The sequence below is a fragment of the Oncorhynchus gorbuscha genome, unplaced genomic scaffold (genome assembly GCF_021184085.1).
Source record: "Oncorhynchus gorbuscha isolate QuinsamMale2020 ecotype Even-year unplaced genomic scaffold, OgorEven_v1.0 Un_scaffold_1478, whole genome shotgun sequence".
NCBI lineage: Eukaryota > Metazoa > Chordata > Actinopteri > Salmoniformes > Salmonidae > Oncorhynchus > Oncorhynchus gorbuscha.
In genome coordinates this window covers 100,858-122,500 of record NW_025746247.1, presented here as the reverse complement: position 1 = coordinate 122,500, position 21,643 = coordinate 100,858, and the positions used below count along the sequence as shown (strand labels likewise).

Genomic DNA, 21,643 nt, shown 5'->3' with positions numbered 1-21,643 from the left:
GTCACCGGTACCTAGTCAGGGTGCAGGAGGGTCACCGGTACCTAGTCAGGGTGCAGGAGGGTCACCGGTACCTAGTCAGGGTGTAGGAGGGTCACCGGTACCTAGTCAGGGTGTAGGAGGGTCACCGGTACCTAGTCAGGGTGCAGGAGGGTCACCGGTACCTAGTCAGGGTGTAGGAGGGTCACCGGTACCTAGTCAGGGTGCAGGAGGGTCACCGGTACCTAGTCAGGGTGCAGGAGGGTCACCGGTACCTAGTCAGGGTGTAGGAGGGTCACCGGTACCTAGTCAGGGTGTAGGAGGGTCACCGGTACCTAGTCAGGGTGTAGGAGGGTCACCGGTACCTAGTCAGGGTGTAGGAGGGTCACCGGTACCTAGTCAGGGTGTAGGAGGGTCACCGGTACCTAGTCAGGGTGTAGGAGGGTCACCGGTACCTAGTCAGGGTGTAGGAGGGTCACCGGTACCTAGTCAGGGTGTAGGAGGGTCACCGGTACCTAGTCAGGGTGTAGGAGGGTCACCGGTACCTAGTCAGTGTGTAGGAGGGTCACCGGTACCTAGTCAGGGTGCAGGAGGGTCACCGGTACCTAGTCAGGGTGCAGGAGGGTCACCGGTACCTAGTCAGGGTGTAGGAGGGTCACCGGTACCTAGTCAGTGTGTAGGAGGGTCACCGGTACCTAGTCAGGGTGTAGGAGGGTCACCGGTACCTAGTCAGGGTGTAGGAGGGTCACCGGTACCTAGTCAGGGTGTAGGAGGGTCACCGGTACCGAGTCAGGGTGTAGGAGGGTCACCGGTACCGAGTCAGGGTGTAGGAGGGTCACCGGTACCTAGTCAGGGTGTAGGAGGGTCACCGGTACCTAGTCAGGGTGTAGGAGGGTCACCGGTACCTAGTCAGGGTGCAGGAGGGTCACCGGTACCTAGTCAGGGTGCAGGAGGGTCACCGGTACCTAGTCAGGGTGCAGGAGGGTGACCGGTACCTAGTCAGGGTGCAGGAGGGTGACCGGTACCTAGTCAGGGTGCAGGAGGGTCACCGGTACCTAGTCAGGGTGCAGGAGGGTCACCGGTACCTAGTCAGGGTGCAGGAGGGTCACCGGTACCTAGTCAGGGTGCAGGAGGGTCACCGGTACCTAGTCAGGGTGCAGGAGGGTCACCGGTACCTAGTCAGGGTGCAGGAGGGTCACCGGTACCTAGTCAGGGTGCAGGAGGGTCACCGGTACCTAGTCAGGGTGCAGGAGGGTCACCGGTACCTAGTCAGGGTGCAGGAGGGTCACCGGTACCTAGTCAGGGTGTAGGAGGGTGACCGGTACCTAGTCAGGGTGTAGGAGGGTCACCGGTACCTAGTCAGGGTGTAGGAGGGTGACCGGTACCTAGTCAGGGTGTAGGAGGGTCGCCGGTACCTAGTCAGGGTGTAGGAGGGTCGCCGGTACCTAGTCAGGGTGCAGGAGAGGGTGACCGGTACCTAGTCAGGGTGCAGGAGGGTGACCGGTACCTAGTCAGGGTGCAGGAGGGTGACCGGTACCTAGTCAGGGTGTAGGAGGGTGACCGGTACCTAGTCAGGGTGTAGGAGGGTCACCGGTACCTAGTCAGGGTGCAGGAGGGTCACCGGTACCTAGTTAGGGTGCAGGAGGGTCGCCATTACCGAGTCAGGGTGCAGGAGGGTCGCCAGTACCGAGTCAGGGTGCAGGAGGGTCGCCAGTACCGAGTCAGGGTGCAGGAGAGGGTGACCGGTACCTAGTCAGGGTGCAGGAGGGTCGCCAGTACCGAGTCAGGGTGCAGGAGGGTCGCCAGTACCGAGTCAGGGTGCAGGAGAGGGTGACCAGTACCGAGTCAGGGTGCAGGAGGGTCACCAGTACCGAGTCAGGGTGCAGGAGAGGGTGACCAGTACCTAGTCAGGGTGCAGGAGGGTCGCCAGTACCTAGTCAGGGTGCAGGAGGGTCGCCAGTACCGAGTCAGGGTGCAGGAGAGGGTGACCGGTACCTAGTCAGGGTGCAGGAGGGTCGCCAGTACCGAGTCAGGGTGCAGGAGGGTCGCCAGTACCGAGTCAGGGTGCAGGAGGGGTGACCAGTACCTAGTCAGGGTGCAGGAGGGTGACCAGTACCTAGTCAGGGTGCAGGAGGGTGACCAGTACCTAGTCAGGTTGCAGGAGGGTCGCCATTACCGAGTCAGGGTGCAGGAGGGTCGCCAGTACCGAGTCAGGGTGCAGGAGAGGGTGACCAGTACCTAGTCAGGGTGCAGGAGGGTCGCCAGTACCTAGTCAGGGTGCAGGAGGGTCGCCAGTACCGAGTCAGGGTGCAGGAGAGGGTGACCGGTACCTAGTCAGGGTGCAGGAGGGTCGCCAGTACCGAGTCAGGGTGCAGGAGGGTCACCAGTACCGAGTCAGGGTGCAGGAGAGGGTGACCGGTACCTAGTCAGGGTGCAGGAGGGTGACCGGTACCTAGTCAGGGTGCAGGAGGGTGACCGGTACCTAGTCAGGGTGCAGGAGAGGGTCACCGGTACCTAGTCAGGGTGCAGGAGGGTGACCAGTACCTAGTCAGGGTGCAGGAGGGTCACCAGTACCTAGTCAGGGTGCAGGAGGGTCACCAGTACCGAGTCAGGGTGCAGGAGGGTGACCGGTACCTAGTCAGGGTGCAGGAGGGTCACCGGTACCTAGTCAGGGTGCAGGAGGGTCACCGGTACCTAGTCAGGGTGTAGGAGGGTGACCGGTACCTAGTCAGGGTGTAGGAGGGTCACCGGTACCTAGTCAGGGTGTAGGAGGGTGACCGGTACCTAGTCAGGGTGTAGGAGGGTCACCGGTACCTAGTCAGGGTGTAGGAGGGTCGCCGGTACCTAGTCAGGGTGCAGGAGAGGGTGACCGGTACATAGTCAGGGTGCAGGAGGGTGACCGGTACCTAGTCAGGGTGCAGGAGGGTGACCGGTACCTAGTCAGGGTGCAGGAGGGTGACCGGTACCTAGTCAGGGTGTAGGAGGGTCACCGGTACCTAGTCAGGGTGCAGGAGGGTCACCGGTACCTAGTTAGGGTGCAGGAGGGTCGCCATTACCGAGTCAGGGTGCAGGAGGGTCGCCAGTACCGAGTCAGGGTGCAGGAGAGGGTGACCAGTACCTAGTCAGGGTGCAGGAGGGTCACCAGTACCGAGTCAGGGTGCAGGAGAGGGTGACCAGTACCTAGTCAGGGTGCAGGAGGGTCGCCAGTACCTAGTCAGGGTGCAGGAGGGTCGCCAGTACCGAGTCAGGGTGCAGGAGAGGGTGACCGGTACCTAGTCAGGGTGCAGGAGGGTCGCCAGTACCGAGTCAGGGTGCAGGAGGGTCGCCAGTACCGAGTCAGGGTGCAGGAGAGGGTGACCAGTACCTAGTCAGGGTGCAGGAGGGTCACCAGTACCGAGTCAGGGTGCAGGAGAGGGTGACCAGTACCTAGTCAGGGTGCAGGAGGGTCGCCAGTACCTAGTCAGGGTGCAGGAGGGTCGCCAGTACCGAGTCAGGGTGCAGGAGAGGGTGACCGGTACCTAGTCAGGGTGCAGGAGGGTCGCCAGTACCGAGTCAGGGTGCAGGAGGGTCGCCAGTACCGAGTCAGGGTGCAGGAGGGGTGACCAGTACCTAGTCAGGGTGCAGGAGGGTGACCAGTACCTAGTCAGGGTGCAGGAGGGTGACCAGTACCTAGTCAGGTTGCAGGAGGGTCGCCATTACCGAGTCAGGGTGCAGGAGGGTCGCCAGTACCGAGTCAGGGTGCAGGAGAGGGTGACCAGTACCTAGTCAGGGTGCAGGAGGGTCGCCAGTACCTAGTCAGGGTGCAGGAGGGTCGCCAGTACCGAGTCAGGGTGCAGGAGAGGGTGACCGGTACCTAGTCAGGGTGCAGGAGGGTCGCCAGTACCGAGTCAGGGTGCAGGAGGGTCACCAGTACCGAGTCAGGGTGCAGGAGAGGGTGACCGGTACCTAGTCAGGGTGCAGGAGGGTGACCGGTACCTAGTCAGGGTGCAGGAGGGTGACCGGTACCTAGTCAGGGTGTAGGAGGGTGACCGGTACCTAGTCAGGGTGTAGGAGGGTCACCGGTACCTAGTCAGGGTGCAGGAGGGTCACCGGTACCTAGTTAGGGTGCAGGAGGGTCGCCATTACCGAGTCAGGGTGCAGGAGGGTCGCCAGTACCGAGTCAGGGTGCAGGAGAGGGTGACCAGTACCTAGTCAGGGTGCAGGAGGGTCACCAGTACCGAGTCAGGGTGCAGGAGAGGGTGACCAGTACCTAGTCAGGGTGCAGGAGGGTCGCCAGTACCTAGTCAGGGTGCAGGAGGGTCGCCAGTACCGAGTCAGGGTGCAGGAGAGGGTGACTGGTACCTAGTCAGGGTGCAGGAGGGTCGCCAGTACCGAGTCAGGGTGCAGGAGGGTCGCCAGTACCGAGTCAGGGTGCAGGAGAGGGTGACCAGTACCTAGTCAGGGTGCAGGAGGGTCACCAGTACCGAGTCAGGGTGCAGGAGAGGGTGACCAGTACCTAGTCAGGGTGCAGGAGGGTCGCCAGTACCTAGTCAGGGTGCAGGAGGGTCGCCAGTACCGAGTCAGGGTGCAGGAGAGGGTGACCGGTACCTAGTCAGGGTGCAGGAGGGTCGCCAGTACCGAGTCAGGGTGCAGGAGGGTCGCCAGTACCGAGTCAGGGTGCAGGAGGGGTGACCAGTACCTAGTCAGGGTGCAGGAGGGTGACCAGTACCTAGTCAGGGTGCAGGAGGGTGACCAGTACCTAGTCAGGTTGCAGGAGGGTCGCCATCACCGAGTCAGGGTGCAGGAGGGTCGCCAGTACCGAGTCAGGGTGCAGGAGAGGGTGACCAGTACCTAGTCAGGGTGCAGGAGGGTCGCCAGTACCTAGTCAGGGTGCAGGAGGGTCGCCAGTACCGAGTCAGGGTGCAGGAGAGGGTGACCGGTACCTAGTCAGGGTGCAGGAGGGTCGCCAGTACCGAGTCAGGGTGCAGGAGGGTCACCAGTACCGAGTCAGGGTGCAGGAGAGGGTGACCGGTACCTAGTCAGGGTGCAGGAGGGTGACCGGTACCTAGTCAGGGTGCAGGAGGGTGACCGGTACCTAGTCAGGGTGCAGGAGAGGGTCACCGGTACCTAGTCAGGGTGCAGGAGGGTGACCAGTACCTAGTCAGGGTGCAGGAGGGTCACCAGTACCTAGTCAGGGTGCAGGAGGGTCGCCAGTACCGAGTCAGGGTGCAGGAGAGGGTGACCGGTACCTAGTCAGGGTGCAGGAGAGGGTGACCAGTACCTAGTCAAGGTGCAGGAGGGTGACCAGTACCTAGTCAGGGTGCAGGAGGGTCGCCAGTACCGAGTCAGGGTGCAGGAGGGGTGACCAGTACCTAGTCAGGGTGCAGGAGGGTCACCGGTACCTAGTCAGGGTGCAGGAGGGTGACCGGTACCTAGTCAGGGTGCAGGAGGGTGACCGGTACCTAGTCAGGGTGCAGGAGAGGGTCACCGGTACCTAGTCAGGGTGCAGGAGGGTCACCAGTACCTAGTCAGGGTGCAGGAGGGTCACCAGTACCGAGTCAGGGTGCAGGAGGGTGACCGGTACCTAGTCAGGGTGCAGGAGGGTCACCGGTACCTAGTCAGGGTGCAGGAGGGTCACCGGTACCTAGTCAGGGTGTAGGAGGGTGACCGGTACCTAGTCAGGGTGTAGGAGGGTCACCGGTACCTAGTCAGGGTGTAGGAGGGTGACCGGTACCTAGTCAGGGTGTAGGAGGGTCACCGGTACCTAGTCAGGGTGTAGGAGGGTCGCCGGTACCTAGTCAGGGTGCAGGAGAGGGTGACCGGTACCTAGTCAGGGTGCAGGAGGGTGACCGGTACCTAGTCAGGGTGCAGGAGGGTGACCGGTACCTAGTCAGGGTGTAGGAGGGTGACCGGTACCTAGTCAGGGTGTAGGAGGGTCACCGGTACCTAGTCAGGGTGCAGGAGGGTCACCGGTACCTAGTTAGGGTGCAGGAGGGTCGCCATTACCGAGTCAGGGTGCAGGAGGGTCGCCAGTACCGAGTCAGGGTGCAGGAGAGGGTGACCAGTACCTAGTCAGGGTGCAGGAGGGTCACCAGTACCGAGTCAGGGTGCAGGAGAGGGTGACCAGTACCTAGTCAGGGTGCAGGAGGGTCGCCAGTACCTAGTCAGGGTGCAGGAGGGTCGCCAGTACCGAGTCAGGGTGCAGGAGAGGGTGACCGGTACCTAGTCAGGGTGCAGGAGGGTCGCCAGTACCGAGTCAGGGTGCAGGAGGGTCGCCAGTACCGAGTCAGGGTGCAGGAGAGGGTGACCAGTACCTAGTCAGGGTGCAGGAGGGTCAGCAGTACCGAGTCAGGGTGCAGGAGAGGGTGACCAGTACCTAGTCAGGGTGCAGGAGGGTCGCCAGTACCTAGTCAGGGTGCAGGAGGGTCGCCAGTACCGAGTCAGGGTGCAGGAGAGGGTGACCGGTACCTAGTCAGGGTGCAGGAGGGTCGCCAGTACCGAGTCAGGGTGCAGGAGGGTCGCCAGTACCGAGTCAGGGTGCAGGAGGGGTGACCAGTACCTAGTCAGGGTGCAGGAGGGTGACCAGTACCTAGTCAGGGTGCAGGAGAGGGTGACCAGTACCTAGTCAGGTTGCAGGAGGGTCGCCATTACCGAGTCAGGGTGCAGGAGGGTCGCCAGTACCGAGTCAGGGTGCAGGAGAGGGTGACCAGTACCTAGTCAGGGTGCAGGAGGGTCGCCAGTACCTAGTCAGGGTGCAGGAGGGTCGCCAGTACCGAGTCAGGGTGCAGGAGAGGGTGACCGGTACCTAGTCAGGGTGCAGGAGGGTCGCCAGTACCGAGTCAGGGTGCAGGAGGGTCACCAGTACCGAGTCAGGGTGCAGGAGAGGGTGACCGGTACCTAGTCAGGGTGCAGGAGGGTGACCGGTACCTAGTCAGGGTGCAGGAGGGTGACCGGTACCTAGTCAGGGTGTAGGAGGGTGACCGGTACCTAGTCAGGGTGTAGGAGGGTCACCGGTACCTAGTCAGGGTGCAGGAGGGTCACCGGTACCTAGTTAGGGTGCAGGAGGGTCGCCATTACCGAGTCAGGGTGCAGGAGGGTCGCCAGTACCGAGTCAGGGTGCAGGAGAGGGTGACCAGTACCTAGTCAGGGTGCAGGAGGGTCACCAGTACCGAGTCAGGGTGCAGGAGAGGGTGACCAGTACCTAGTCAGGGTGCAGGAGGGTCGCCAGTACCTAGTCAGGGTGCAGGAGGGTCGCCAGTACCGAGTCAGGGTGCAGGAGAGGGTGACTGGTACCTAGTCAGGGTGCAGGAGGGTCGCCAGTACCGAGTCAGGGTGCAGGAGGGTCGCCAGTACCGAGTCAGGGTGCAGGAGAGGGTGACCAGTACCTAGTCAGGGTGCAGGAGGGTCACCAGTACCGAGTCAGGGTGCAGGAGAGGGTGACCAGTACCTAGTCAGGGTGCAGGAGGGTCGCCAGTACCTAGTCAGGGTGCAGGAGGGTCGCCAGTACCGAGTCAGGGTGCAGGAGAGGGTGACCGGTACCTAGTCAGGGTGCAGGAGGGTCGCCAGTACCGAGTCAGGGTGCAGGAGGGTCGCCAGTACCGAGTCAGGGTGCAGGAGGGGTGACCAGTACCTAGTCAGGGTGCAGGAGGGTGACCAGTACCTAGTCAGGGTGCAGGAGGGTGACCAGTACCTAGTCAGGTTGCAGGAGGGTCGCCATCACCGAGTCAGGGTGCAGGAGGGTCGCCAGTACCGAGTCAGGGTGCAGGAGAGGGTGACCAGTACCTAGTCAGGGTGCAGGAGGGTCGCCAGTACCTAGTCAGGGTGCAGGAGGGTCGCCAGTACCGAGTCAGGGTGCAGGAGAGGGTGACCGGTACCTAGTCAGGGTGCAGGAGGGTCGCCAGTACCGAGTCAGGGTGCAGGAGGGTCACCAGTACCGAGTCAGGGTGCAGGAGAGGGTGACCGGTACCTAGTCAGGGTGCAGGAGGGTGACCGGTACCTAGTCAGGGTGCAGGAGGGTGACCGGTACCTAGTCAGGGTGCAGGAGAGGGTCACCGGTACCTAGTCAGGGTGCAGGAGGGTGACCAGTACCTAGTCAGGGTGCAGGAGGGTCACCAGTACCTAGTCAGGGTGCAGGAGGGTCGCCAGTACCGAGTCAGGGTGCAGGAGAGGGTGACCGGTACCTAGTCAGGGTGCAGGAGGGGTGACCAGTACCTAGTCAGGGTGCAGGAGGGTCACCGGTACCTAGTCAGGGTGCAGGAGGGTCACCGGTACCTAGTCAGGGTGCAGGAGGGTCACCGGTACCTAGTCAGGGTGCAGGAGGGTCACCGGTACCTAGTCAGGGTGCAGGAGGGTCACCGGTACCTAGTCAGGGTGTAGGAGGGTGACCGGTACCTAGTCAGGGTGTAGGAGGGTCACCGGTACCTAGTCAGGGTGTAGGAGGGTGACCGGTACCTAGTCAGGGTGTAGGAGGGTCACCGGTACCTAGTCAGGGTGTAGGAGGGTCGCCGGTACCTAGTCAGGGTGCAGGAGAGGGTGACCAGTACCTAGTCAGGGTGCAGGAGGGTGACCAGTACCTAGTCAGGGTGCAGGAGGGTCACCAGTACCTAGTCAGGGTGCAGGAGGGTCACCGGTACCTAGTCAGGGTGCAGGAGAGGGTCACCGGTACAAAACAATGAAGATACATGAATACATATTAAAGGGGGTCGATGTAAATGGACTTGAAGAGTTTGAGAAAATAGCATTGATGAATTCAAAGATGGACACACTGTACCAGGTAGATGCATATTAACACTAATATGGTCAGAATACTTCACATCTTCTTCTTATGAACCATACAAACACACGTGGAATGTGGTAACCATGGTAACATACGAACACACGTGGAATGTGGTAACCATGGTACCATACGAACACATGTGGAATGAGGTAACCATGGTACCATACGAACACACGTGGAATGTGGTAACCATGGTAACATACGAACACATGTGGAATGAGGTAACCATGGTACCATACGAACACACGTGGAATGTGGTAACCATGGTAACATACGAACACATGGAATGTGGTAACCATGGTAACATACGAACACATGTGGAATGTGGTAACCATGGTACCATACGAACACATGTGGAATGAGGTAACCATGGTACCATACGAACACACGTGGAATGTGGTAACCATGGTAACATACGAACACATGGAATGTGGTAACCATGGTACCATACGAACAAGTGGAATGTGGTAACCATGGAACCACACCAATACATGTGGTATGTGGTAACCATGGAACCATACGAACACGTGGAATGTGGTAACCATGGTACATGTCTTAATATAGCTATTCTCTAAGGGTCAAGAGGAATGCCGAGTTATTGACGAATCAAAACATCTAATTTTACGTGTCCATTTTTAAACCACAGTCAATCCACTCCACAGTGGCCAGTCGACTGTAAACTTGTCATCGACATCCCAAAGACGAACCACACTTCATTTGATACTGTTCACCTGTTACGGCTGCAATCCCGATGTCGGGATATGACAACTACCAGTGAAAATAGAGGGCACCAAATTCAAACCACAGAAATCTCATAATTAGAATTCCTAAAACATACATGTGTTTGATATCATTTTAAAGCTATTCTCGTTGTTATTCCCACCAAAGTGTCCGCTTTCAAATAGGCTTTTCAGCAAAAGCACTACAAACGATTATGTTAAGGTCTCCACCAAACCACAATAAGCACAGCCATTTTCTAGCGAAATATAGCATTCACAAAAAACAGATATAAAGATATAATTAATCACTAACCTTTGATGATCTTCATCAGATGACACTCATAGGACTTCATGTTACACAATACATGCATGTTTTGTTTGATAAAGTTCATATTTATATACAAAAATCGGAGTTTACATTGGCGCGTTAGATTCACTAGTTCCAAAAACATCCAGTGATTTTTGCATAGCCACATCGTTTCAACAGAAATACTCATCATAAATGTAGATGATAATACAAGTTATACACATGGAATTATAGATATACCTCTTCTTAATGCAACTGCTGTGTCAGATCTTTTTTTTAAAGTTTTCGGAAAAAGCAACCCATGCAATAATCTGAGACGGCGCTCAGAACAGTAGCCAAATTAGCCTCCATGTTGGAGTCAACAGAAACCAGAAAATACATGATAAATATTTCCTTACCTTAGCTACATCAGAATGCAGTCCTAGGAATCCCAGGTCCACAATAAATGCTTGATTTGTTCGAAAATGTCCGTTATTTATGTCCAATTAGCTACTTTTATTTATGTCAAATTAGCTACTTTGGTTAGCGCGTTCGGTAAACAATTCCAAAGTCAGAAAGCGCGTCCCCTATGACGTGACGAAATGTCCAAAAGTTCTGTAACAGTCAGTAGAAACATGTCAAACGATGTACTGAATCAATCTTTAGAATGTTGTTTACATACATCTTGAATAACGTTCCAACCGGAGAATTAGAATGACTTCAGATGACCGGTGGAACGCAGGTCCTTCCCCTGTGAACGCACATGGTGAAAGCATGGTCCACTCATGGCTGTGGTTTCCTGTGTCATTCTCCCCCCCTTCACATTAGAGTCATCAGACACAGTTCTATTGACTGCTGACATCTAGTGGAAGGCGCAGGAAGTGAAAACTCATCCATATCTCGCTGTAATTTCAATGAGACCTTGGTTGAAAATCTGCCACCTCCAGAAAAAAAACAGGAAGTGAAATTTCTCAGGTTTTTGCCTGCTTTATGAGTTCTGTTATACTCGCAGACATAATTCAAACAGTTTTAGAAACTTCAGAGTGTTTTCTATCCAATACTAATAATAATATGCAAATATTAGCAACTATGACTGAGGAGCAGGCCGTTTGATATGAGCACCTTTCATCCAAGCTACTCAATACTGCCCCTTCAGCCATAAGAAGTTAACTCATTATTTGCATGTGTAAAGATAGTTACAACATGATAGTGCTTGCTTTGTTCTCCAACTCATCTTGTGTTCTTTCTGTCATCCTGTGAACCCCGTTCATTGCTGCTCACAGCTATATTTATTATTATGCTTTCACCTCCTTCCTTTTCTCCCTTCCTCTCCCTCCCTCCTTCCTCTTCATCCCCCTCTCCCTCCTCCTCCTCCCTCTCTCCCTCCCTCTCCCTCCTCCTCCCCCTCTCCCTCCTCCTCCTCCTCCTCCCTCTCTCCAGGTGATTGATATGAATGAGTACCAACGGAGAAGGTTTGCGTGTCGTATCATTGACTGTCTGTTTAACACAGTGACAGGGAAGAAGATCGCTCTGCTGGGATTCTCCTTTAAGAAAGACACTGGAGATACCAGGTATCTATTTCCTGTCTTCTATTCTTCTCCTCTCCTCCTCGTTCCCTCTCTTCCTCTCCTCCTCGTTCCCTCTCTTCCTCTCCTCCTCGTTCCCTCTCTTCCTCTCCTCCTCGTTCCCTCTCTTCCTCTCCTCCTCGTTCCCTCTCTTCCTCTCCTCCTCGTTCCCTCTCTTCCTCTCCTCCTCGTTCCCTCTCTTCCTCTCCTCCTCGTTCCCTCTCTTCCTCCTCGTTCCCTCTCTTCCTCCTCGTTCCCTCTCTTCCTCCTCGTTCCCTCTCTTCCTCCTCGTTCCCTCTCTTCCTCTCCTCCTCGTTCCCTCTCTTCCTCTCCTCCTCGTTCCCTCTCTTCCTCTCCTCCTCGTTCCCCTCTCTTCCTCCTCGTTCCCTCTCTTCCTCCTCGTTCCCTCTCTTCCTCTCCTCCTCGTTCCCTCTCTTCCTCTCCTCCTCGTTCCCTCTCTTCCTCTCCTCCTCGTTCCCTCTCTTCCTCTCCTCCTAGTTCCCTCTCTTCCTCCTCGTTCCCTCTCCTCCTCCTCGTTCTCTCTCCTCTCCTCCTCCTTGTTCCCCCTCTCTTCCTCCTCGTTCCCTCTCTCCCTCCTCGTTCCCTCTCTCCTCTTTCTTCTCTTGTTGAAACATCAATTCCTTTTCTTTCTCTCGCTGTCTCTCAATTCAAGGGTCTTTATTTTCATGGGAAACTTAGATGAGTAGATGATAAACGAAAGTGAAATAAACAATTTAAATGAACAGTAAACATTACACTCACAGAAGTTCCAAAAGAATAAAGACATTTTAAATGTCATATTATGTCTATATACAGTGTTGTAACAATGTGAAAATAAATAAGCATAAATATGGGTTGTATTTACAATGGTGTGTGTTCTTCACTGGTTTCTCATGACTCTTCTCCAGGTTCATCTCTCTGTAGGTGATGGCTTTGTTATGGAAGGTTTGTGAATCGCTTCCTTTTAGGTGGTTGTAGAATTTAACAGCTCTTTTCTGGATTTTGATAATTAGTGGGTATCGGACTAATTCTGCTCTGCATTCATTATTTGGTGTTTTACGTTGTACACGGAGGATATTTTTGCAGAATTCTGCGTGCAGAGTCTCAATTTGGTGTTTGTCCCATTTTGTGAAGTCTTGGTTGGTGAGCGGACCCCAGACCTCACAACCATAAAGGGCAATGGGCTCTATGACTGATTCAAGTATTTTTAGCCAGATCCTAATTTGTATGATGAATTTGATCTTCCTTTTGATGGCATAGAATGCCCTTCTTGCCTTGTCTCTCAGATCGTTCACAGCTTTGTGGAAGTTACCTGTGGCGCTGATGTTTAGGCCAAGGTATGTATAGTTTTTTGTGTGCTCTAGGACAACGGTGTCGAGATGGAATTTGTATTTGTGGTCCTGGTGACTGGACCTTTTTTGGAACACCATTATTTTGGTCTTACTAAGATTTACTGTCAGGGCCCAGGTCTGACAGAATCTGTGCATAAGATCTAGGTGCTGCTGTAGGCCCTCCTTGGTTGGGGACAGAAGCACCAGATCATCAGCAAACAGTAGACATTCGTCTTCAGATTCTAGTAGGGTGAGGCCGGGTGCTGCAGACTGTTCTAGAGCCCTCGCCAATTCGTTGATATAAATGTTGAAGAGGGTGGGGCTTAAGCTGCATCCCCGGCCTCTTGGGAAGAAATGTGTGTGTTCTTTGACAATTTTAAATGCACAATTGTTGTTTGTGTACATGGATTTTATAATGTTGTATGTTTTACCCCCAACACCACTTTCCACCAGTTTGTATAGCAGACCCTCGTGCCAAATTGAGTCCAAAGCTTTTTTTAAATCAACAAAGCTTGAGAAGACTTTGCCTTAGTTTTGGTTTGTTTGTCATTTAGGGTGTGCAGGGTGAATACGTGGTCTGTCGTACGGTAATTTGGTAAAAAGCCAATTTGACATTTGCTCAGTACATTGTTTTCACTGAGGAAATGTACGAGTCTGCTATTAATGATAATGCAGAGGATTTTCCCTCTCTCTCCTCGGTCTCCATCTCGTCTGTGTCAGGTTAATCAGTGTGTGTGTGTGTGTGTGTGTGTGTGTGTGTGTGTGTGTGTGTGTGTGTGTGTGTGTGTGTGTGTGTGTGTGTGTGTGTGTGTGTGTGTGTGTGTGTGTGTGTGTGTGTGTGTGTGTGGGTTAATCAGTGTGTAAGGGTAAAGTGCATGTCTTGGAACCTTGACCTGATATACTCATAGAACACACATTAACCCCCCCCCCACACCCCCCCAGAGTTAATCATTCATATTATGGGATGCCAGGTAGCTTAGCGATTTTAAGATTGTTGGGCCAGTTGCTGGTTCAAATCTTCCAGTCGACTAGGTGGGAGAGAAATATCGATCTGTGCCCTTGAGCAAGGCACTTAACCTAAACTGCTCCTGTAAGCCTGCTAAATGACTGACGTGTGTGTGTGTGTGTGTGTGTGTGTGTGTGTGTGTGTGTGTGTGTGTGTGTGTGTGTGTGTGTGTGTGTGTGTGTGTGTGTGTGTGTGTGTGTGTGTGTGTGTGTGTGTGTGTGTGTGTGTCTTTCAGGGAGTCTTCTAGTATCTATATATCTAAGTACCTAATGGACGAGGGAGCCAAGCTCCACATCTACGACCCCAAAGTCCTGAAGGAACAGATCATTCTGGACCTCTCTCAACCACACATCTCTGAAGACCCTCACAGAGGTAGAGGAGGGAGGGGGGGGTCTGTCTGTCTGCCTGCCTGCCTGCCTGTCTGTGTCTGTCTGTCTGTCTGTCTGTCTGTCTGTCTGTCTGTCTGTCTGTCTGTCTGTCTGTCTGTCTGTCTGTCTGTCTGTCTGTCTGTCTGATCTGGTCACAGTGTCTATGTGATAGTGTATCTGTGTATTGTAGTGTCTGAGTGATGGTGTATCTGTGTATTGTAGTGTCTGAGTGATGGTGTATCTGTGTATTGTAGTGTCTGAGTGATGGTGTATCTGTGTATTGTAGTGTCTGAGTGATGGTGTATCTGTGTATTGTAGTGTCTATGTATCTGTGTATTGTAGTGTCTGTGTGATGGTGTATCTGTGTATTGTAGTGTCTGAGTGATGGTGTATCTGTGTATTGTAGTGTCTATGTATCTGTGTATTGTAGTGTCTATGTATCTGTGTATTGTAGTGTCTATGTGATGGTGTATCTGTGTATTGTAGTGTCTGAGTGATGGTGTATCTGTGTATTGTAGTGTCTGAGTGATGGTGTATCTGTGTATTGTAGTGTCTATGTATCTGTGTATTGTAGTGTCTGTGTGATGGTGTATCTGTGTATTGTAGTGTCTGAGTGATGGTGTATCTGTGTATTGTAGTGTCTATGTATCTGTGTATTGTAGTGTCTATGTGATGGTGTATCTGTGTATTGTAGTGTCTATGTATCTGTGTATTGTAGTGTCTGAGTGATGGTGTATCTGTGTATTGTAGTGTCTATGTGATGGTGTATCTGTGTATTGTAGTGTCTATGTATCTGTGTATTGTAGTGTCTATGTATCTGTGTATTGTAGTGTCTATGTGATGGTGTATCTGTGTATTGTAGTGTCTATGTATCTGTGTATTGTAGTGTCTGAGTGATGGTGTATCTGTGTATTGTAGTGTCTATGTGATGGTGTATCTGTGTATTGTAGTGTCTATGTATCTGTGTATTGTAGTGTCTATGTATCTGTGTATTGTAGTGTCTATGTATCTGTGTATTGTAGTGTCTATGTATCTGTGTATTGTAGTGTCTATGTATCTGTGTATTGTAGTGTCTATGTATCTGTGTATTGTAGTGTCTATGTATCTGTGTATTGTAGTGTCTATGTATCTGTGTATTGTAGTGTCTATGTATCTGTGTATTGTAGTGTCTATGTATCTGTGTATTGTAGTGTCTATGTATCTGTGTATTGTAGTGTCTATGTATCTGTGTATTGTAGTGTCTATGTATCTGTGTATTGTAGTGTCTATGTATCTGTGTATTGTAGTGTCTATGTGATAGTGTATCTGTGTATTGTAGTGTCTGAGTGATGGTGTATCTGTGTATTGTAGTGTCTGTGTATCGGTGTATTGTAGTGTCTATGTGATGGTGTATCTGTGTATTGTAGTGTCTGAGTGATGGTGTATCTGTGTATTGTAGTGTCTATGTATCGGTGTATTGTAGTGTCTATGTATCTGTGTATTGTAGTGTCTATGTGATGGTGTATCTGTGTATTGTAGTGTCTATGTATCTGTGTATTGTAGTGTCTATGTATCTGTGTATTGTAGTGTCTATGTATCTGTGTATTGTAGTGTCTGAGTGATGGTGTATCTGTGTATTGTAGTGTCTATGTATCTGTGTATTGTAGTGTCTGAGTGATGGTGTATCTGTGTATTGTAGTGTCTGAGTGATGGTGTATCTGTGTATTGTAGTGTCTGCGTGATGGTGTATCTGTGTATTGTAGTGTCTATGTGATGGTGTATCTGTGTATTGTAGTGTCTATGTATCTGTGTATTGTAGTACCTATGTGATGGTGTATCTGTGTATTGTAGTGTCTATGTATCTGTGTATTGTAGTGTCTATGTATCTGTGTATTGTAGTGTCTGAGTGATGGTGTATCTGTGTATTGTAGTGTCTATGTATCTGTGTATTGTAGTGTCTATGTATCTGTGTATTGTAGTGTCTATGTATCTGTGTATTGTAGTGTCTGAGTGATGGTGTATCTGTGTATTGTAGTGTCTATGTATCTGTGTATTGTATTGTCTATGTATCTGTGTATTGTAGTGTCTGAGTGATGGTGTATCTGTGTATTGTAGTGTCTATGTGATGGTGTATCTGTGTATTGTAGTGTCTGAGTGATGGTGTATCTGTGTATTGTAGTGTCTGAGTGATGGTGTATCTGTGTATTGTAGTGTCTGAGTGATGGTGTATCTGTGTATTGTAGTGTTTATGTGATGGTGTATCTGTGTATTGTAGTGTCTATGTATCTGTGTATTGTAGTGTCTATGTGATGGTGTATCTGTGTATTGTAGTGTCTGAGTGATGGTGTATCTGTGTATTGTAGTGTCTATGTATCTGTGTATTGTAGTGTCTATGTGATGGTGTATCTGTGTATTGTAGTGTCTGAGTGATGGTGTATCTGTGTATTGTAGTGTCTGAGTGATGGTGTATCTGTGTATTGTAGTGTCTGAGTGATGGTGTATCTGTGTATTGTAGTGTCTGAGTGATGGTGTATCTGTGTATTGTAGTGTCTGAGTGATGGTGTATCTGTGTATTGTAGTGTCTGAGTGATAGTGTATCTGTGTATTGTAGTGTCTGAGTGATAGTGTATCTGTGTATTGTAGTGTCTGAGTGATGGTGTATCTGTGTATTGTAGTGTCTGAGTGATGGTGTATCTGTGTATTGTAGTGTCTGAGTGATAGTGTATCTGTGTATTGTAGTGTCTGAGTGATGGTGTATCTGTGTATTGTAGTGTCTATGTATCTGTGTATTGTAGTGTCTGAGTGATGGTGTATCTGTGTATTGTAGTGTCTGAGTGATGGTGTATCTGTGTATTGTAGTGTCTGAGTGATGGTGTATCTGTGTATTGTAGTGTCTGAGTGATGGTGTATCTGTGTATTGTAGTGTCTGAGCTGGTCACAGTGTCTATGTGATGGTGTATCTGTGTATTGTAGTGTCTGAGTGATGGTGTATCTGTGTATTGTAGTGTCTGAGTGATGGTGTATCTGTGTATTATAGTGTCTATGTGATGGTGTATCTGTGTATTGTAGTGTCTGAGTGATGGTGTATCTGTGTATTGTAGTGTCTGAGTGATGGTGTATTGTAGTGTCTGAGTGATGGTGTATCTGTGTATTGTAGTGTCTGAGTGATGGTGTATCTGTGTATTGTAGTGTCTATGTATCTGTGTATTGTAGTGTCTATGTATCTGTGTATTGTAGTGTCTATGTGATGGTGTATCTGTGTATTGTAGTGTCTGAGTGATGGTGTATCTGTGTATTGTAGTGTCTATGTATCTGTGTATTGTAGTGTCTATGTATCTGTGTATTGTAGTGTCTATGTGATGGTGTATCTGTGTATTGTAGTGTCTATGTGATGGTGTATCTGTGTATTGTAGTGTCTGAGTGATGGTGTATCTGTGTATTATAGTGTCTATGTGATGGTGTATCTGTGTATTGTAGTGTCTGAGTGATGGTGTATCTGTGTATTGTAGTGTCTGAGCTGGTCACAGTGTCTGTGGATCCCTACCAGGCCTGTCAGGGGGCTCACGCTCTGGTCGTCTGCACCGAGTGGGACATGTTCAAGGTGAGAGGCACACACACACACTAATCCAATCCTATAAACACCTAACATCAACTGTGTGTGTGTGTGTGTAGGAGCTGGACTATGAGATGATCTATGACCACATGTTCTCCTCCTTTCCCTGTGTGTGTGTGTGTAGGAGCTGGACTATGAGATGATCTATGACCACATGTTCTCCTCCTTTCCCTGTGTGTGTGTGTGTAGGAGCTGGACTATGAGATGATCTATGACCACATGTTCTCCTCCTTTCCCTGTGTGTGTGTGTGTAGGAGCTGGACTATGAGATGATCTATGACCACATGTTCTCCTTTCCCTGTGTGTGTGTGTGTAGGAGCTGGACTATGAGATGATCTATGACCACATGTTGAAACCAGCGTTTCTGTTTGACGGCCGTCGCCTGTTGGATCAGCTCCACCCCCGTCTGCAGAACATTGGCTTCCAGGTGCACACACACACAGACAGACAGACAGACAGACAGACAGACAGACAGACAGACAGACAGACAGACAGACAGACAGACAGACAGACAGACAGACAGACAGACAGACAGACAGACAGACAGACAGACAGACAGACACGCCTGTGTCTGTCTCTCTGTCTCTGTGTCTCATTTTTCCAAAGTCCTATACAACAGTCTCATAGTCGTGTGATTCGCTTAGTATTTTTAATTGATTAGCATGTTACTCAGTAAATCCATTACATTACATTTACATTTAAGTCATTTAGCAGACGCTCTTATCCAGAGCGACTTAGAAATTGGTGCATTCACCTTATGACATCCAGTGGGACAGTCACTTAACAATAGTGCATCTAAAACTTAGGGGGGGTGGGGTGAGAGGGATTACTTAACCTATCCTAGGTATTCCTTAAAGAGGTGGGGTTTCAGGTGTCTCCGGAAGGTGGTGATTGACTCCGCTGTCCTGGCGTCGTGAGGGAGTTTGTTCCACCATTGGGGGGCCAGGGCAGCGAACAGTTTTGACTGGGCTGAGCGGGAGCTGTACTTCCTCAGTGGTAGGGAGGCGAGCAGGCCAGAGGTGGATGAACGCAGTGCCCTTGTTTGGGTGTAGGGCCTGATCAGAGCCTGGAGGTACTGAGGTGCCGTTCCCCTCACAGCTCCGTAGGCAAGCACCATGGTCTTGTAGCGGATGCGAGCTTCAACTGGAAGCCAGTGGAGAGAACGGAGGAGCGGGGTGACGTGAGAGAACTTGGGAAGGTTGAACACCAGACGGGCTGCGGCGTTCTGGATGAGTTGAAGGGGTTTAATGGCACAGGCAGGGAGCCCAGCCAACAGCGAGTTGCAGTAATCCAGACGGGAGATGACAAGTGCCTGGATTAGGACCTGCGCCGCTTCCTGTGTGAGGCAGGGTCGTACTCTGTGGATGTTGTAGAGCATGAACCTACAGGAACGGGCCACCGCCTTGATGTTAGTTGAGAACGACAGGGTGTTGTCCAGGATCACACCAAGGTTCTTGGCGCTCTGGGAGGAGGACACAATGGAGTTGTCAACCGTGATGGCGAGATCATGGAACGGGCAGTCCTTCCCCGGGAGGAAGAGCAGCTCCGTCTTGCCGAGGTTCAGCTTGAGGTGGTGATCCGTCATCCACACTGATATGTCTGCCAGACATGCAGAGATGCGATTCGCCACCTGGTCATCAGAAGGGGGAAAGGAGAAGATTAATTGTGTGTCGTCTGCATAGCAATGATAAGAGAGACCATGTGAGGTTATGACAGAGCCAAGTGACTTGGTGTATAGCGAGAATAGGAGAGGGCCAAGAACAGAGCCCTGGGGGACACCAGTGGTGAGAGCGCGTGGTGAGGAGACAGATTCTCACAAATCCACCCCCCCCCCTAAGTCCTAGACAGACCCACCCTGTTACCAGGCTCCATGCCCCCCCAGCATGTCAGGCCTGGGGGGGACGAGGTTCACTCTGTACACACACCACCCAGTAAAACTATGTTCTCACTACAATAACCAGACTGCATCTCCTCTGTGTGTGTTTCCTGCAGATCGAAACCATCGGTAAGAAGGTGACGACATCTCGTATTCCCTACACACCCACGGCCGGAGTCCCTCGTATCAGCATCGACCCTGAACCCCCGACCAAGAAGACCAAAGTCTGACTCTAACACACACACACCCCTCAGCATCAACCCTGACTCACACCCCTCAGCATCAACCCTGACTCACACCCCTCAGCATCAACCCTGACTCACACCCCTCAGCATCAACCCTGACACACACCCCTCAGCATCAACCCTGACTCACACCCCTCAGCATCAACCCTGACACACACCCCTCAGCATCAACCCTGACTCACACCCCTCAGCATCAACCCTGACACACACCCCTCAGCATCAACCCTGACACACACCCCTCAGCATCAACCCTGACACACACCCCTCAGCATCAACCCTGACACACACCCCTCAGCATCAACCCTGACTCACACCCCTCAGCATCAACCCTGACTCACACCCCTCAGCATCAACCCTGACTCACACCCCTCAGCATCAACCCTGACACACACCCCTCAGCATCAACCCTGACTCACACCCCTCAGCATCAACCCTGACACACACCCCTCAGCATCAACCCTGACTCACACCCTCAGCATCAACCCTGACTCACACCCCTCAGCATCAACCCTGACTCACACCCCTCAGCATCAACCCTGACACACACCCCTCAGCATCAACCCTGACTCACACCCTCAGCATCAACCCTGACTCACACCCCTCAGAATCAACCCTAACTCACACCCCTCAGCATCAACCCTGACTCACACCCCTCAGCATCAACCCTAACTCACACCCCTCAGCATCAACCCTGACTCACACCCCTCAGCATCAACCCTGACTCACACCCCTCAGAATCAACCCTGACTCACACCCCTCAGCATCAACCCTGACTCACACCCCTCAGCATCAACCCTGACTCACACCCCTCAGCATCAACCCTAACTCACACCCCTCAGCATCAACCCTGACTCACACCCCTCAGCATCAACCCTGACTCACACCCCTCAGCATCAACCCTGACTCACACCCCTCAGCATCAACCCTGACTCACACCCCTCAGCATCACCCCTGAACCCCAGACCAAGAAGACCGACATCTGACTCACACCCCTCAGAATCGACCCTGAACCCCAGACCAAGAAGACCGACATCTGACTCACACCCCTCAGCATCACCCCTGACTCACACCCCTCAGCATCGACCCTGAACCCCAGACCAAGAAGACCAAAGTCGGACTCACACCCCTCAGCATCACCCCTGACTCACACCCCTCAGCATCGACCCTGACTCACACCCCTCAGCATCCACCCTGACTCACACCCCTCAGCATCAACCCTGACTCACACCCCTCAGCATCAACCCTGACTCACACCCCTCAGCATCCACCCTGACTCACACCCCTCAGAATCCACCCTGACTCACACCCCTCAGAATCAACCCTGACTCACACCCCTCAGCATCACCCCTGACTCACACCCCTCAGAATCCACCCTGACTCACACCCCTCAGCATCAACCCTGACTCACACCCCTCAGCATCCACCCTGACTCACACCCCTCAGCATCAACCCTGACTCACACCCCTCAGCATCAACCCTGACTCACACCCCTCAGCATCCACCCTGACTCACACCCCTCAGCATCAACCCAGAACCCCAGACCAAGAAGACCGACATCTGACTCACACCCCTCAGCACCGACCCTGACTCACACCCCTCAGCATCCACCCTGACTCACACCCCTCAGCATCCACCCTGACTCACACCCCTCAGCATCAACCCTGACTCACACCCCTCAGCATCAACCCTGACTCACACCCCTCAGCATCCACCCTGACTCACACCCCTCAGCATCAACCCTGACTCACACCCCTCAGCATCCACCCTGACTCACACCCCTCAGAATCCACCCCCCCCCTCCTCCCTATCTACCATTCTTCCTCTATGAGGATAATCATTGATAATCATCGATAATCAATACGTTTTGATGCTGCCGGTTTTATTTCCTGTTATAACTGACCAATCACATTAATACGGCCTCAAT

General features: G+C 52.2%; 1 protein-coding gene across 2 annotated transcripts in view; it reads left to right on the top strand.

The window, feature by feature from the left end:
* The window catches only part of LOC124022908 (UDP-glucose 6-dehydrogenase-like), a 37,800-nt gene extending 18,020 nt beyond the window's left edge, over positions 1-19,780 (top strand). For both annotated transcript variants that reach the window (XM_046337596.1, XM_046337595.1), the window contains exons 8-12: positions 11,177-11,307; positions 13,874-14,010; positions 17,495-17,586; positions 17,915-18,025; positions 19,591-19,780. In XM_046337596.1, the coding sequence (XP_046193552.1) occupies positions 11,177-11,307; positions 13,874-14,010; positions 17,495-17,586; positions 17,915-18,025; positions 19,591-19,704 (585 nt within the window). In that variant the 3' untranslated portion in view covers positions 19,705-19,780. The remainder of the gene's footprint in view (positions 1-11,176; positions 11,308-13,873; positions 14,011-17,494; positions 17,587-17,914; positions 18,026-19,590) is intronic.
* Positions 19,781-21,643: the final 1,863 nt, after the last annotated feature.